Genomic DNA, 17,959 nt, shown 5'->3' on the forward strand with positions numbered 1-17,959 from the left:
CAGCACCAATTCACTCTTCCTTTGTAACCATCAGTTTGGCTAGAAGGGGTAGAATTTAGGTTTGGGTGTGAGAAACGCCTCTAAAATAACATGACAGCCTGAGGAACTTTCCTCTCTCACAGCCTTTTCAATCGCAGGATTGTGATTGTGCAGATACCCATCACCTTGAATTCCTTGGATGAGGGGCCGATGGAAAAGTGGCAAATAAATAAAGCTGGCAGGGGCTGTTACATAATGCCATAGCTTTATTTTACTTCAGTGAATGCGGGTGGCATGTTTTATCTCAAATTATTTCTGTAGTCCTGTTTACACCAATATGAGAGTAATATGAACTCAGTGGAATTTACTTCTGAGGTAATTTTGGAGTGTAAATGTTAGATTCAGTTCTTAACAGCTTAGCTCACTAAGAAGTTCCTGTCAATTATAAGACAAATCCACCTTGGCTTCTAATCAATCTTTCTTTGAGCATTACATCATTCTATTCCCACCACATCCCCAAAACTGGAATAGATTTACTGATTTACGTCTCAGTAGTAAGGGCACTGAAAACATATATGGTTCTCATGAATTTCCATTTATGGATTTCCTTTTTCCATCCATGAGAATCCATTTATTACACAGAGCATAAACATTTTGTTTTGGAACAATGCTTTGAGAAATAATGTAACCACAAATACAAAATATATGAGATCCGAATTTTAAATTGCTTTTGACAGGAGGCTGTTATTTATTTTTTTTAATTTACAGCATCTGTGCTGTCTTGTAAAATCTTTACCCCATCTTCCCACATTGCCAAATAATAGACTGTACTCCCACCTGCTTTGAAGCTCTATAAAAGATAGTCTCATAATTTTTAATTGCATATATCCTTCCCTCTTTATAAACAGAGTTTTTTATAAAGAGTTTTTAGAATGTTGTGGCCAGTCTGGGGTGATTAGAAATTAACACCCACATTTAGTATTCCAAATTAGTAACAAATGTCATAGTCAAGATTAGTCACTTTCAAGGTTAAAACTGAAGTAGGGCAAAAACAGTCTTTGTTATTAAACAAAATAAAGTCAAGGTGTTCTAAACAGTTTCCCTCTTGAGAAGCCTAAGCTTTGAAGTGCTTCACATTTTTCCTTTGAGAAAAGGACTAACATGCATCCAAAGTGTGTGGGAACAGCTTTTTTATTATTATTGATTGCCCAGAAAACAATTTTCTCAGAATATAACAAATGCATAGTGAAATAATTTCCACTGTGTTATATCTTAGCTACTGCTTGTTTAAAACGAAGCAGTTTGAAGTTAGGAGTTAGGAGAATTGCTAAAATTACCCACACATTCATATTTGGTTGACAGTGAGAAGTGGTGGTTAATCTAAAGCAGCTTTTGATGTTGTCCCCAGAGAGATATAGTACAGGTAGTCCTCAACCTACCACCCTTCATTCAGCGACCATTCGAAGTTATGTTAGCACTGAACAAATGATGGTTACGACTGGTACTTGGAGTTCCAGCCATCCCAGAACCCTACGGTCATGTGATTGTGATATGGGCACTTGACAACTGGTTTGCACTTACAAAAGTGCAAACCAGAAAGTGATCAGAAAGTCAGTGGGGAAGCCAGCAGGGAAGGTTGCAAGTTACTGGGGTAAGTTTCCCCCACATTCTTCCCCAGCCCCTCTGTGCTCACACCGTGCTGACCACTTGTGCACCCCCTCACACTCTTGCACTCCCTCCCTGACCTGCTCTGCACCTCTCGCGTACCCCTTCACACCCTCACACACCTTCCCCAACCTGTGCTGCGCCTCTCATGTACCCCCTTGCACCCTTGTGCAGCCTCCCTGACCCACGCCATGCCTCTTGCACATCTTCTCGTATCCGACCCATGCTGCACCTCTCGCACACTCCTTTGCACCCTCACATCCCCTTGTGCACCATCCCCAACCCACACTGCACCTCTCACGTGCACCCTCGCACCCCCTCCCCGACCCTCCCCTGCACCACCATGCACACCCTTGCTCCCTCCCCCACCTGGCAGCAGTCACTGACCTGCCTGCCAGCCTGGGACTTAGAACTTCCTGTCAACTTCCCCAATGACATTGGTTGTGGGAAGCCAGCAGAAGGTACCTCACCTAACAACCATGGGATTTGGTTAACGACAGCAATCGGGACTGCAGGGATTGCTGTTGCTAAGCGATGCAGTTGTGCTTTACGACTGCATTGCTTAGCGATGGAAATTCTGGTCCCAATTACCATTGTCAGTTGAAGACTACCTGTACTGGAGAAGGGAGTATGTGAGCACATGGAGAAGCTCTGCTCATTCTTGTCATGATAAAGTGTGATCTTGTATAATTTCTGAATGTAGCCTGCATTACAGGTGAACAAGCCATGGCCTGCAGGCAAATGTGGTCCTTAGCTGCCAGAGCCAATGGAATGTGCCTGGGTGGCTGCTTATACTTCTAGCTGCTCTCCAATCAGTTCATTTGGGTGGGTCTTGCCTAAAGCCTCAAGATAGAAGCCTTAGTCCAGTATCGCAGGTAGTTTTTTTGTCACAATGAGCTTTGCATATGCTCAGAAGTACTTTCCACTTTATAATTATTTCAAGGTAGGTAATTTGAAGTTGGGTTCTGGGAAATCTTGGTTCAGCCTTTACCTCAGCCATACTGTCATTCGGTTTGTAGAAAGGGCATGGGGCTCCTTAAAAGTGTGTGAATGCTTCTGGTTGGAAAATGAATGCATAAAACAGCCCGAGCTATTTTTTTCTTGGTGATATTCAGTGGAGAATATAGTGATCCTATAATGGTTCACCAAGTGCAAGCTACCTATGCAGCAAGTAAAGATTATGCAGTATGCGCAATTTTACCTCAAATGGTTTGGATTTATTTCTTTCCATGTGTTCCCCATGGCTCATGCTATTGGGACCAGCTTCAGCACTGGTACTGCAACCGAGCTTTAGCTGTAATCCACCATCCTCCAAGTCCAAGGAGGCACAGCAATGGTTCTTAGAAGTGCTTGTGCTAGATTGCAGAGAAGCCTTTCATAATATTTTCATCCATCAGAAGGCGTTGTATGGACCAGTGTTTCTCAACCTTGGCAACTTTAAGATGTGTGGACTTTAACTCCCAGAATTCCCCAGCCAGCATGGATTTGAAGTCCACACGTCTTAAAGTTGCCAAGGTTGAGAAACACTGGTATGGACTAATTAATCTCTAAAATTGCCTGAAAGCACCAACTGCCTGGTGCCTATTCTCTTGCAAGATTAGGATTCTGTAATCTGCAGCTGTCCTATAAACGCCTACATTTCCACCAAGCATACAATACCTTAGTTTTGTGGCAAAACTTTTCTTTTTTCCTTCATAACAAATAAATTCTAAAATATTATTTATGGAAGTGTGCAGTGTTAACTGTCTATCTGACAATAACAGGTCCCTCAGATCTGACACAAAGCTAAGCTATTGTTCTGCTGAAATCTTTCTGCCTTATTTTGTAGGGTCAGTGAGTGTCTTGAGATATTAGGTTTTTTTTCCTAATAAATCTATTTTGACAGGTGTTCAAGGTATGGAGCAAGTGAACCACCTGCAAATTTAGAAATGTCAGCTTCAGCTATTCAAATAGACAAGTGGACTAAATGGAGAAAGTCCTGCACAAACATGCCTGTGCTAACAGGCAGATGGAATGAGTATTTTAGATAAGATCTCTGCAGATTCCAGCCCTAGGTGACACAGGGCAAATTTCTTTAAAAGCCAAGAGAGTTTTTAAAAGACAGATGAATGAAGACAGCAAATTAAGTTATTTCTTGTTAACTAGATTTCTTGGGGGAGCAGAGAGAGATAAATAAAGCCAGCTCCACAATAAAAGATGTTCTGGCCAATTACATTAGGCATCATTGCAAACTGGGATTTGATGATACTCAGATTGGGCGACACCTTTGTGGGTGAAATTGTACAAATGTAAAAAATGCTATCTTTTGCTGACTTTGTCATTAAAAGGGTTGTCCCCAGAGTGTGGTAAAATAAATCAAGATGGCCACAACAGTGCAACTGAAGCTCCACCCGTTTTCAATGTGCATTGTGTGTTTGATACACATAAAAACAGGCAGAGCCTTAAATTGCACTGCCTTGACTTTTTTGATGATACCCTGTGGGCACCCCTAAAATGACTACAATAATGTGAGATGGTTATGTCATGTGACACTAAGTAAAAATATTACTGAAACAGGTGCATCGGACTGGGGCAACAACTGCCTTGAATGTCAGCACAAATATCATTAAACTAACTTAGAACCTTCCATTTTTATTTCAGCAGCTCAATTTTACAAATGCTAATTTGTATTAGAGTAAGGAAAAATGCATTTGAGTTTAGCAGTTAGAGCAAGAGATTTATAAAATGGCCAGAATGAAATTTTATTTACAGGTTCAATATATATAGCTTGGTCAAACTGGATCTATGAGATAATACCAGTTCGATGTTTTTTATGATATGCCTTAATTATTCAAACGTTAAAACATTTTTCAGAAATTAACGTTTGATAATGGGCAGCTCTAGGAATTGCAAAAAAAAATACCAGCAGGTAGATGCCTGAATATATTTTATGGTTTTTCATGTGCTTCTAGGACTGTGCCCAAATGTGCAGGGTAGATGAGCAAAATCATGCATCCAACGAGTGAACAGCAAAAGGAATGGATCCTTTTGCAAGGGGATTTAAACTCAGTTAAAATAATGGATCTGGTGATTGGATATCATCTGTTCAATGGATCCTAATAATGTTGCACTAAAGAGGTAGGGTGGAATGAGAGAACAAATCCAGGGAAAAAATCCTTTAATGAGTTGGAAATGAGTTTTTGACCTTTAGTGGCTTTCCAAACCCTTTCCAGCATTTACAAGAGCCACTGCTGGAGTTTTCCTCAACTGTTTAAGCCAATTAGACACTGCGGAGAGAACGGTCATATAAAAGTTAACTTGGATTTCATTATGCTCTCATTCCATTTGATATTTGCAATTCTTTGGCTGCTTCTTCACTGCATTGTATAACTACTACTGCTTACCGTATTTCTAACACAAAATTAGCACATGAGTATTGCTATACCTGATACATTAAAAACAGAACATTACACAAAAAGGACAACACAAAAAGCAAACAAAATGGAGCAAGCAAACTATAGCAAATGATAACAGGATTGCAAACGTGGTCTTACCTATGTTTAAATTCTTTATTTCTTTACGGAAAGAAAACAGAAAAGAAAAAAGGGGGGAGGGGGAGAAAGAGAGAACAGTTAGCTGAAGAAGAGACCATGCAGCAAACATTGCAATTTGTCTTATTCTACAAGATGGAAAAAGGAAACCTGTTCCCAATGTTAGCGTTGGCTAATTCGGGAATGAAGCTGTACAGAAAGAGTTGCAGTCATAACATTTCTGCTGGAACAGACCCTTAAGGTATTTTATTGTAAGGATACAATAGTCCCTTCTGTAGCCTCCTCACCTTTTTTGTTACCCTTCTTTGTTTAAAGTGCAGTAGCTGAAACTGGATGCAGTACTCCAAAATGTGGTCAGACTAGTAGTGAATACTGAGCTATTAAGTATATGAGCTAAACTCTAGGCGCCTGTTAACACAACCCAAGATTGCCCCATTTTTTTTTTCCAGCAGCTGCACTGATTGCTATTTTTTATTCAGTTTGAGATATGTTAAGATACAAATCATTTTTACAGCTATAGTTCCTAAGCTTGTCTCTTCCATCTTGACTATATTTATCTCAATTGAACTTCATCTAATTTTGGCATAGTCTTATGATCCTTTTAAATCTTGATTCTATCTTTTGTGTTGCAGCTTACAATTTCTACCTGCATGATAGTTGCAATTTGTTTGCAAGTTTGAGCAAGTTTGGTCTAGTGGTTAAGGTGCTGGGCTAGAAACCAGGAGTCTGTGAGTTCTAGTCCTGCCTTAAGCACGAAAGCTGGCTGGGTGACCTTGGGCCAGTCACTCTCTCTCAGCCCAACTCACCTCACAGGGCTGCTGTTGTGGGGAAAAGAGGAGGAGGAAGGAGTACTTAGTATGTTTGCCGCCTTGAGTTATTTATAAAAATAATAAAGGCGGGACAGTAAATAAATAAATAAATAAATTTTGTTACACTAATCCACTACAGGGTCTGCTATAGGGCCCTGGGGGGTGAGGCAGAGGAATATCTATCCATGCTAATGCAGACCTATTAATAAGCACTCACTGAGTATGGCTGCTTAATCAACTGCTAATCCATGTAAAAGTAGAAGCATCCAATCCACATTTTACAATTCTGTCAACCAAAATGTTCTGGGAGATCTTGCTAAATTCTATGCTGAAACCAAGGTATATTCTTTCCATATTCTTTCCTAAGTAAGATCAGCTTGGTATGACTTTTGGCCAGGTCCCACAAAAGCTATTACGGCTCCTAGCAATCAATGCATTATTCTACAACTGTAATTACTTTATATTTCTAGAAATACTATGGATACAATCCAGAGGGGACCGGGATAAGGGGTTGTGAGTATTATGCCCTTAACATTTTTCAGGCCATAAACATGATCTTTCTTTTAACCAATTACTGTTCATTAAATGGGTTGATTCTTTTAAGAAGTTAAACCAATTTCTGTTGAGACACCAACAAATACAAAGTTATGGATATGAAAGAACAGTATTAATACAACTTTCCTGAACAAAACAGCTCCCTTTTAAAATATGTTTTGTCCTCCAACTTTAAAGCCAGTATGGGTATCCTCTGCTGCATGTGTAATATTTGTGATATTTCACGAATCTTGGAAGTTGTCATGTCGTTTCACTGTAAGCCTCACAATTGTAAGCGTCATAATTGAAGGTACTTCTCACTTAGCCTCTAGTCTCTCACAGCGACCAACTCCCAAGTTCCTCCAGTCTTCTCCCAGAAACTCACATTCAGATTGGCATACTTCCTCTCTGAACAGGGAAGTTCCATTTAACTGACTGAGAGCCATTTATAAGTCTATGTTCTGTTAATTTTTCCAGTAATCATATTTTGCATCTGTAAATGCCTTATGTTAAAATCTCTCTCTCTCTTTCTCTCTCTTTATTTCTTCAAAACTGTCATGTATAGAAAATTAAAAGGAAATAGTTCCTCCTTGATTTGGCACAGATAATTCAATTCAAGCCTATAGCAGGACTGTGCAGATTCCATGTGACCCAGTTTGGTGCCTCAGTGAGCATTGCATTATGTCATTCTGAATGCTTGGTCTGAAGAAAGATTTGAAAAAATCTTACAATACAAAAACACTTTTTTATATATAGAGAGAAACTAGATCAAACTATGATTTCACATATGATTATGCAGAGATTTGGAACACTTTCTTATTTCTTATTATTTTTAAGTGTGCTATTTTTTTTGGTGATTAGCTGGAATGCAAAGAAATTTACAGCAATATTAGTTCATATAATGCAGAACATCTGTGCTAAATGTTTAGGCAGAATGTGGACTTTTGTGCAAAGAGGAAGAGTGATTAAAATGAATGATGCCTATTTTTGCATATGATGGCCATACTTGCAGTGTACTAAGACAAAAGTATGTCTTTTTTTTTTTTTCTTCACTAAAAAAAATCAGTCACCAGGCCAGGTCAGCTAGGTAATGCAGTGCAGAGAATTTAGTCACACAGTATCTCAGGAAGAGAAAAAAAATGATTTACAGCTGCAATATAATGTGCTTATTATTAAATTCAATACTCTCTTCTTTCCTTCACTCCACCCATCAAATATTATCAAATCTCTCTTTCTTTTTTTTCCTTTTGGCATAGCTGCAATGTTGGCAGCGTGCCCTTCAGTATGATGGAACATTAGAGAAGTGCTTTGTGTAACTCCAAAATCAAAATAAAGTGGGTTTAAATAGGAAGCCACATCCCCATCAAAACTGGCAAGCTTTTCCATATAAACAGGCAGGTAACTTGCACTGATGATGTTACCTAGTCTGGTAATGAAAGATCTGCAAGCAAACAACCAAGCTCAGAGAGCACCAAGAACTCTAAAGTGGGTTTAGCCCTGACTGTTCCACCCTTGTTAAGACATAATCACTTCTGAATTATTCTAAACCATGTTCCTGAACATTCCCAGACTATACTTGTTTACATGAGATACATTCTTGGTTTCATTTCCGTTAGTCGCAAAACTGTGACCGGCCTCCTAGGATGCTTGAGAAGGAAACAAACGTATGATACTACCTGACACTGAGTTCAATCAGAATTCCACTGAACAGTGGTCAGTTGCTAAGGAACTAAACAGCACTAGACAATATTGTGAAAGTGTTCTAACAGATTCACTTAAAAAAACAAAAACTGAGGAAACCACTGGACAAAAGTTTGCCTATATTGCTTTGTTTTGTGTAGTCAGGAAAAGCACATCTGCCTTTAAACAAACAATTATTAATATATTAGAGTCAGCAAAAAGACTAACATTAAATACAGCTCTGATTCTCAGCAGTTTGTATATTTCAGGACAATGGATTCTATGATATGTATAGCTTGTGAGCAGTTTTAAACTTTTATCTACATGGAGTCTATGGCTCCATTTCTTTAAACTTCTGAAGTTGTAAGAGATGTCTAGCAAGAAATAGTAAAGCAACACATAATAATAAAGAACAACAAAAACAAAAACCTAAAAAAAATGGTATTCTACCCCTTAATCATAAACTATCTAGAAATCAGGAGTGAGATTGCAGCTTTCACTAAAAAGGTGAATATGGTTCAACAAAAGCAATTGTAACATTATATATGTTGAAGTAGAAAAATCCCAATATTACAAATATAAGCAGGAATTTTAAATTGGTAGTGGACAGTTTAATGAAAGTGTCAACCCAATGTGAAACTGCTGTGAAAGTATGATGATACCAGAGTATGGAAGACTGAAATTTTCAAATCCTCTTTTTTTTAGGGTAGATCAGTTTAAGATATGAAGACTTAAGGTATCCATTTTTCCCCTTAAAGCCCTGCCCAAAATGCAAAAAGGAAAAAAATATTCAAAAATTTTAGCCCTGTACACTCTGGGGGCTTAGAAAAGGTATGCAGGAGGACTGTGGATTACCCAACCATGCCATAATTACCCAACCATGCCAAATATGCAGTTGATCAATACTTGTACTACTGTGCATAGTTCTGTCATTGCATCTCAAACATCTATAATGTTGAAGCACAAAAGAGGCAGAAAAGGCCAATCAAAATGTCACAGGGTTGGAACAACTCCCCATAAGGAAAAATATTGCTGTTTTGGCCTTTTAACTTAAAAAAAAGGAAGAGGATGTGATAAAGGTATATTAAATTATGCACAAAGTATGTGAGAATTGTTTTTTCTCCCCTTCTCAGAACCCAGGATCAACCATTGAAGCTGAATGGTGAGAAATTCAGGACTGTCACTTTACTTAATACATAATTCAGGGGTGGGCAATTTTTAGAATTTTGAGAATATGTTGTAGGTATTTTCAGAAAACTAAATCAGTACAGTAGGAGCCTAGCAGACATCAAGAGACTTGCCTGCAGGTATCATGGGTTGCCTACCCCTGCCACAGATAAGCAGTAGAATTCTCTTCCACATAATACAGTGATGTAAAAGGGGATCAAACAAATGCATCAAAGTTAAAGCTGTCAAAAGCTATTAATCATCATGGAGATATAGTCTCTCCAGTATCAATAGTTGCTTGGAAATAGGAACAAGAATGTGCTACAGTCTTCATATTCTTCTTATGGACTCCCAAAGCCATTTGATTGGCCAATGTGGGTATATAATGCTGGACTAAAATATGTTCCGCTATCTTAAAAGAATCCTAATATTTGTTATTTTTTTCTTGTCTTGCTTCTTTTTATTCCCATTCCTTTCATATATACTTTCTTTCACCCTGCTCCTTTGTCCTTTCCCTTCCTTTTCTCCTACAATGCTCTTTGTCTTCCTCTTCTTTCCTTATCCTACCTACTGCCGGTCTCCTGCTTCCCAGTTCTGTCCTTTTCTTTTTCCTCTCCTGGCCACTTAAACTGATTTAGCAGTCTTTTGCTTCTTATCTTCTTTTCCTCCTCTCCTAATTTAACTCCTTCCTCCTATTGCTGTTATGTCCAATTTCTCTTCTTCAGTCCCTTTAAAAAAACAAAAAAAACAAATAACAATCAACCCCCACCCATATTCCCAGCTCCCTAAAGACCAGGAAGATTCTTTTATGATAATGCTTAACCATCACTGCCCTTTCTGATTCTTCAAAGCTAAATAGCACAATTCATGGGCTGCTTGAATTCCTCTTACTACCTTTAAAGGAAGGGGAAAAAAACAACTTTATGCCAGCTTTGATCCATCAGTCATGTTCAGTTGTGAATAGTGGGTTGTGCTGAGGGCTGCAAGCAACAAGTTGCAATTTTCTATAAAGAAAATCTCTTAGGAAAGCTTTTATAGTGATGCTTTTAGCAGTGGCATTACCTTAACTCCAAAATGCTGGTGACATTCCTTGAGGGAAAGATGCGTCGAATGTAGTTGAAATCCCCAACGAATAGGCTCCCATCAATTCCCACTGCAAGTGCAACAGGAGCCAGGAGTTTGTTTCCTTCTGCAAGTCCATTGCAACTTGGACAGGAGATACTTCGACGACGACCATTCCCCATAATGCTGGTAATTACTGCTGGTTGTTGAGTTAGAAACTGATTCTCTCCACTACCTTTGTGTAGAATACCTAACAACATGCAGAAAAGCACACTATATTTTATTTTTATTCATGGGATGTTTTTGTTGCCAAATCCTTTGATCGGAATTTGTCTTCTGAGTTTTATTACATGGGTTAAACTGTAAGGACACAGCTCATATTATATCATTATAACTAAACAAAGATGATTCAAAGCTGAGACAAACAATCAATGCTGTCCAGTCATTCCTAATCCAGAATGCCTAATGTTATCTTACGTTCAAAGTTTCTGCTAGCCAATATTTCCCCCTTGCTAACTTTAACAAGTCACACTATCCTTCACCAACCTAGTGCCATCCAGATTTGACAGAGATCATGCTGGAAGGGAATTGCGGAACTGAGCTCTAATGCACTTGGGGACACTATGTTGTGTGAGACTAATATAAATAAATTATATAAATAACAGAGTCATTTGTTGAGATGGGCAGCCATAGAAATCGAATAAATATATAAATAAATAAATAAATAAATAAGCAAGCTATGTGACATGTAATACATTTTCTGTATATGGTTACTCTTTGACTAACATTGGGAAAAAGAGACATGTTCTTTACTGACATCAGTAATGCTCACAATAAAGTAGACAATTTGATAGATTTTCCTTAGAACTTTTCCATTCTAATTTCCTATTAAGATATGCACCACTTGGAATAGCATGAGGTTTTTAATGAATTCAACCCTGAAAGCCCAAGATCATTATCACCCTGAGATGCTAAAATTCAACTTTGAATGTTTTGCAGGGGTATAATTGTTGGGAAGTTTTCTCTTCCTTTTTCCAGAGCAGGTGTGGTGAATATATTTAAGCCATGGGAACTGATCAGCTTCTTTGTTCTTTCGAAATTTTTCAACCCTTCTAGAATAGAAGAAGTCACAGAATATGCCAAACAGATATTAAATAATGATTTACTTAAAAATATGTTTCATACTTAACACTAGCAATTTAAATGGTAACATTCCATTGCAAGATACTTTGCATTATTCATTAAAAGATGATAGTTGAATTTCAGCCAGCTGAATTTTTTTTGTCAAAGTTCAATGTGTTTTATAAGTTGAACAAAAGTGTGGATATGAGGGACTTCTGGTGGGGACATGGCGGACTGAACAGCTGTGCCTGCAGGCTCAGCGGGCAGAAATGACAATGAGATAGTTTTTTTAGGCTCAGGCAGGTTTTTCCTGAAACCCAGGAAAAAGGAAAACACCTGAAATTACCCCATCTGTCCTCTGGACTGCTGCTTGCAGCCAGAAGATTGCAAACAGTGTTTGCACTCGACTGGTAAGAACAAGCCAGGAGGCTGGGACATTACCATTTCCAAGCTGCACTGTAGCCTTAAAGGGACACTAAGACTGGCCACCCATTTCTAAATCACCCAATTTATATTTCTTTTAACTACACATACCCTAAGAGAGGCTTTCTACAGCAAGGAGAAGCGGGTTCTCTTGGTGCTTATCGTTATTTTTGGGATCAATTTATTAAAAAATTCTTTTTAAGTTTTGGACTTTGTTTGCCATCCAAATATTAAGGAGGATTGAGAGTAAATAATTGTCTCCCTGTTATTATTTTTGTACTAAATTTGAAGATACTAGTATTTTCCTACACGTTGAATCAGCTGTTTTGAACTTTCAGTTTTCTGCTTCTACTTTCCCTGGGGAACTGTCTGCATATCTCACTTTCACTTGTGTAAACACATTTCGGAATTCTTTCATATCTTTTACTCTTGCTGGTTAAGCTCCTAGGGGGTGCCATAATCTACTGCTTGAGACATGGAGGATTTTAAACAGACTTTCTCTGACTTCCAACAAGATTTTAAACAGATTCTTTCTGATTCCTACCAAGTTTTTATGCAAGGCATTCAGGGCATTGTGGGAAACATGAGGTCTAAAATGTATCATCTGGTTAGGGATGTTGTGGATGAAACTGAGGAATTTAACAGTGACAGAAATGTCTCTTCTAAGAATGAGATCAGGACTTCTGTTGAAATGCTGGATGAAGATTGTTGAGTTGAAGAAATTAAATGGAGAGACTGAGTTGCAATCTGTAAGTTAAATTGATCTTCTGATGGAACGCCATGGAAAAGAAGGGGGTATTATGTATGGGAGGCCTCCTGAACAGAAGTAGGAGTTTTTGAAGGGAACAGTTGGGCTGTTCCATTTTTTTTAAAGAAAAAGCATTGTGGGGATATGTAAATGCTGTGGTTTATTTTGAAGTGGGATAAGGGTTTAAGAATATTTATCTGCATTGCTTTTAGGGTTTGGCTGATTTCATTTATCTTTAATGATTTGGATTAAGATTATTAAGGTAAACAACTTATATGTTTTTTAGTTTGATCTTTATTATAGTAGACAGGAATATATAGAATAGTAGTAGGAAGGAAATAATTAAATAAAGTTATCTTGGGGGGGGACATTGATTAGGAAGTTTGTGTATGTGCATGCCCGTGTGTGCATTTCTTTCTTTCTTTCTTTCTTTCTTTCTTTCTTTCTTTCTTTCTTTCTTTCTTTCTTTCTTTCTTTCTTTCTTTCTTTCTCTTTCTTTCTTTCTTTCTTTCTTTCTTTCTTTCTTTCTTTCTTTCTTTCTTTCTTTCTTTCTTTCTTTCTTTCTCTCAATATAAGGAGATGGAGCAACTGTATTTAGTGATTTTTATAATGTGCCAGTGGAATGATTTATAGAAATAATGTGATTCTGGTTTAATATAGAGTAAAGGATTGATTATGGAAAATTGTTGTATATCCTTGCTGTTAAAAGTTGGAAGTCACCTCTTTCTGTAATTTTGAAAAAAAATTCTCTTGTGTTTCTACACTTTTTTAGTTTTTTCTTTTTTCTTTGTAGCTGTTTTTCTTTAGCTTTTATCTTTGCTTGAAACTTAATAAAATTCTTATAAAAAACGAAAGTGTGGTTATGTGAAATAAACTGTGAAAGATAAGTCAAATACACTGAGGAGTAACTTAAAGAAAAAAGATTCATTTATTATTTATTTAAAAGATTTATTTGCTGCCTGTTGGTGTGCCTTGCAGGTGTGGATGATTTACAAGAATACATCAAAACATTCTTTTAAATCTAAGCCTTGCAGATAAATGTACCTTCTGCTGATATAATGGTGTGTGGGAAAGACCTTGGGAGACTGGGCAGAGATGCTACCAAGGGAATGGTCAGGTAAGAGACAACATAGCCCACAGCTGCATAGTGGCAGGGTGAGAGGCTCAGAAGAGACCCTCCCTAGTTTCTCGGGCTGTAAATTTGATAAATAAAAAACAGACAAATAATTCTGCCTTATTATAAAGCTTCATTGACAAAATCTTGCAAGTCTGAAAGTACAATTCTCCTCACACACATACCCTGTGTCCTTTATAGCCCAAGAAACTTGGCAGGGTCTCTTCTGAGCCTCTTGACCCACCCACTATCCAGCTGTGGGCTATGCTGTCTCTTATTTGACCATTCCTTTGGCAGCGTCTTTTTGCACAGTCTCCCAAGGTCTTTCCCAGTTACCATTCAGCTGATGACATTTCAGTGATGCCTTAGATCCAACTTCTTTCAAATATCCTTTTCTCAACTGGATCCACTGTTACAATATGTAAATGTGTATGTGAGATAACCAACATACATACAAGACTGTGACTGTGAAATTCTATTAACTGGGATTCTTCATACTTAAATTGTGTCCATACCCTTAGCATGTTACAAGAATACATCAACCTAACTGCCCAGAGTCCCTCTTTTGGGGGAGATGGGCGGTAATTAAATTTGATAAATAAATAAATAAATAAATAAATGTTCCTATATACAAGTTCATATTTGTGTATAGGGATGTTAGTATTTCAGAAGCCCAAATGAAACAAAAGTCAAAATATAGATTGTCAAAAGGACTCTTTCCCAGAAACCTTTGCTTGTTTGGATATGTAATCATTAATGTATACTTAAAGACTAGAGTCATCTAAGCAATAATTAGAGTTCTTTGGTTTTGGATTAGCATAATATACAAACTCAGCCATTATGATTGGTAAACCATGATTACAGCTTAGTGTTGTTTATGATTTAGCCTGTAATGTGTGAATTAGCCTAATATTCTATATGCCATAATTAAAATAGACCATGGCTTGACAGAGGGTTATGGAATGTTTGGGTGGTTAAATACCACACTGATCATTTTTGAATACCTGAGGACCACTGAAGAATGATGGCAGAAACTGAATAGAATCATGATTTAAAGAATTGTTATTTAAAACACTCTTTTTGAATTTCTTTTTTTGGGGGAGTGAGTTTTTTAAAAAAATAAATTATACTAAGCGTAATTGTAAGGCTCATATTTTCTTTTGTTTGTTTCCCATCTCAAACTTAAAGAAAAGCAAATACAAATTTTTGGTTGGTTGTGATTAGAAATGGATGTAGGGGACTGTAGGAAAAGAGTTCAGAATTCCACCGCAGGGCCTCAGGTTGCCCATCCCATAGCTGTGTTCACCAAAAACATATTTAATTACATCAGAAAGACTTAGCAATGACATTCATACAACATGCTAACCTCGCTTAGTTTTAAGTTTGGTTTCATTTTTTGAGCCTTAGCATGTTATACAGGCTCAATCCACATGGTTCACTTATGATTCAATGCAATGTACACATCCAAAAAGGGAATTGTAGATTTGTGCACAAAAGGAATTAATTTAGAACCTTAAGATTAAGCAAGTTGGATGCATGCAGCTAATGTATCAACACAGCCAGTGCTTTTCCAACACTAAAGGCACAAACAAGATTCTTCATATTTTTCAACTATTTTATTGGCTCTACATGTCCATCTTATTGTTTAACATCCATCAGATATCAGCGCGAGCATTTTTTATTATTCTGAACTCAATTATGAGTATGGAACCTATAGGGATGGGGAAACTGTGTTCTTCCAGATTTTGCTAAACTACAATTGTCTGTATCCCTCAATATTAGCCATGTTATTATTCATCAACATCTCTAAGGATATAGATTCCCCACCCAATGTAAAACTAAAAAAAAAAAAAAAACTCACACAAATGAATATCAATAAACTTACCACTTTTTATATTAAGTACATGATGCTTATCCAAAGACCAACCACCTAGATTTGAAGGGTCAAGTTCAAAGCCTTGCAGTAGAGCAGTCCTTTTCTCCCATAAAATCAGACTGGGACAGGTCTCATACTCAAAGCCCACAGACACTGAAATATATATATATAGATAGATATATTATATTAATAACTATTGTATGTGACTGACTTGCCATCCACCATGAAGTACAGTTCGCAAGGTATTTTATTTTATTCTGCATTATTAAATTCAGATATTTGACTTCATTTGGCCCTGAAATTTAACTTGACTTATACTCTGGAGAACTGTACAGAGCCTTAAAGTTGCAGGAAACGATTGATTTAATAAAGTGGGGGGTAGGGGGAGTGATGATGACAGCCCAGATTCTATTTTTAATTAGCTGGCTGTTTCCATCAGTGAAAGTACATATCTAAATTCAATACTGTACTTTTGTGTCCATAGAAAAAAGTAAAGAATAAAACTCTGGAAATATATTAAATAATGCATTAACATGTGTTACCCTATTATCTGTAGAGTTATCAGATGGAGACCTTGGAAAATACTAAATTATAGATTATTGTTCTTACCAAATTTACTGCTTCCTTGTTCCAATTGGAAGATAAATCTATTTATTATTCACTGTATTCACTGATTCCAATAAAGTTTCTACATATGATTATTGCAGAAACCAACAGACAATGCCTTGGTACATGCATTAGCATGATACATATTGGGAGTCAGTGTGAGTGAGGTGTTGGATTATTACCAGGAAGATCCAGATTTAACTTCACCTGCCAGCCCTGGGTGCCTTGGGAAGTCTGGAAGGCTGGACAAGTTAGGGCTTAGGGGTTGTGAATGCTGTGCCCAAAGACAAAGTGTGGCCACAGGGGTGACAAGGCTTGCTGCCAGGAAATTACTCAGCCAGACCTCCAAGGAGCAAAGGAGATGAAGGTATAACGGTAAAATGACCGCAGCAGTTTTCACTATATTTGAGCCTCCACTAGGTGGAGAGAGAAGGAGGTAAAGATCAAGGAAAAGTCAACAAAGAAATAAAGAACCACAGTTAAAATCAGAATGAGTGAAGGAGGAAGAGAAAGAGCAGCAGAAATTATAAGGTAAAACAGGGTGGAGGAGATAGTAATTATATCAGACAGCAAGGTTTTCACCAGTCAGACTGCCTGTGTAGGAGGCCTAATGAAACTGTCTCAATTAAAATGGACCAATGGAGACAGGCCTTAGCCCTGTTTTCATAATATATGGCAGTGGCAGAGATAGTGGAAAAATGAACAGAGCAATGAAAGAGAAAAGAGAAAGTAAATAGAACTATTGTTTCTCTAAGTGAATGTCAGAAAACTAAGAAGGGAGGTTCATCCCTGGAATGAGAGGACAGGAGAGGGTATCTGACCTCCATCTGACCTGCTGAGTGAGCATCAGGAGGAGATCGGTAGGGGACTGGACAAGTGAAGAGAGAACAGCTCTTGGTGGGGAAAATGTTATGTGGCAGTTGAGATGACTGGTAGGTGTGGGTTAGTTAGATAAGTGGGGTAGATATCGAGGTGGGTTGATAATAATGACAGGAAGGAGGAAGTATGGTAGGTGAGATGTTCCAGAGGAAGAGATATTGGAAAGTTGGTGCCCATCTCAAGAACCAGACAACTGGACCAATAAGCATGCCAAACTTAGGCATGATACTTCTGAATTTGAGATCTCTTTCCAGTGAATCTAGCCTCAGAGATCAGGCTGGAAGAGGGGATTCCCTGTCAGTGAAATTTATCCAGTGGCATTTTGTCTCTTTCATCAGTCCTCACACCAAGACAGGGGAAGCAGTGTGGCAGTTATGTACCAGAAGACCCTGGCTGTTGTGAGGAACTCTGTTCCACAGATGGCCAGACATGAGATCATATTTGTAAAGTTATGCCAGAAGAACAAGCTTGGTGGGGGGAGGGGGCTGCTGTTGTACTGTCCTACCAACTTCATGGTAGCATCCCTCTCTGAGCTGCTTGATCTCCTGGTAAAGTTAATTATTGGTTTACCCACATTGTTAGTACAAGACAATTGTCATGGCTGCTGTAACAATCATGGGCTTTCCCAGGTCATTCTTGGGCTGACCCACTTAATTGGCCACATATCAGATCTGCTTTACCTCAGAGCAGATGAGATATGATCTGGATCTGGAAGACAGCTGGAAGTGATTTGTCCTTGCCATGTACAAATTACTTCCTAGTGAT

The 17,959-nt window shown here is 38.0% G+C and overlaps 1 protein-coding gene across 1 annotated transcript in view; it reads right to left on the reverse strand.

The window, feature by feature from the left end:
- The window catches only part of TENM2 (teneurin transmembrane protein 2), an 874,568-nt gene that overhangs the window by 45,519 nt on the left and 811,090 nt on the right, over positions 1-17,959 (reverse strand). The window contains exons 18-20 of the mRNA XM_063292454.1: positions 15,719-15,862; positions 10,427-10,676; positions 5,178-5,198 (exon numbers count right to left, since the gene is read on the reverse strand). Coding sequence (XP_063148524.1) covers positions 5,178-5,198; positions 10,427-10,676; positions 15,719-15,862 — 415 coding nt within the window. The remainder of the gene's footprint in view (positions 1-5,177; positions 5,199-10,426; positions 10,677-15,718; positions 15,863-17,959) is intronic.

This window comes from Candoia aspera, chromosome 2 (genome assembly GCF_035149785.1).
Source record: "Candoia aspera isolate rCanAsp1 chromosome 2, rCanAsp1.hap2, whole genome shotgun sequence".
NCBI classification, from domain to species: Eukaryota; Metazoa; Chordata; class Lepidosauria; order Squamata; family Boidae; genus Candoia; species Candoia aspera.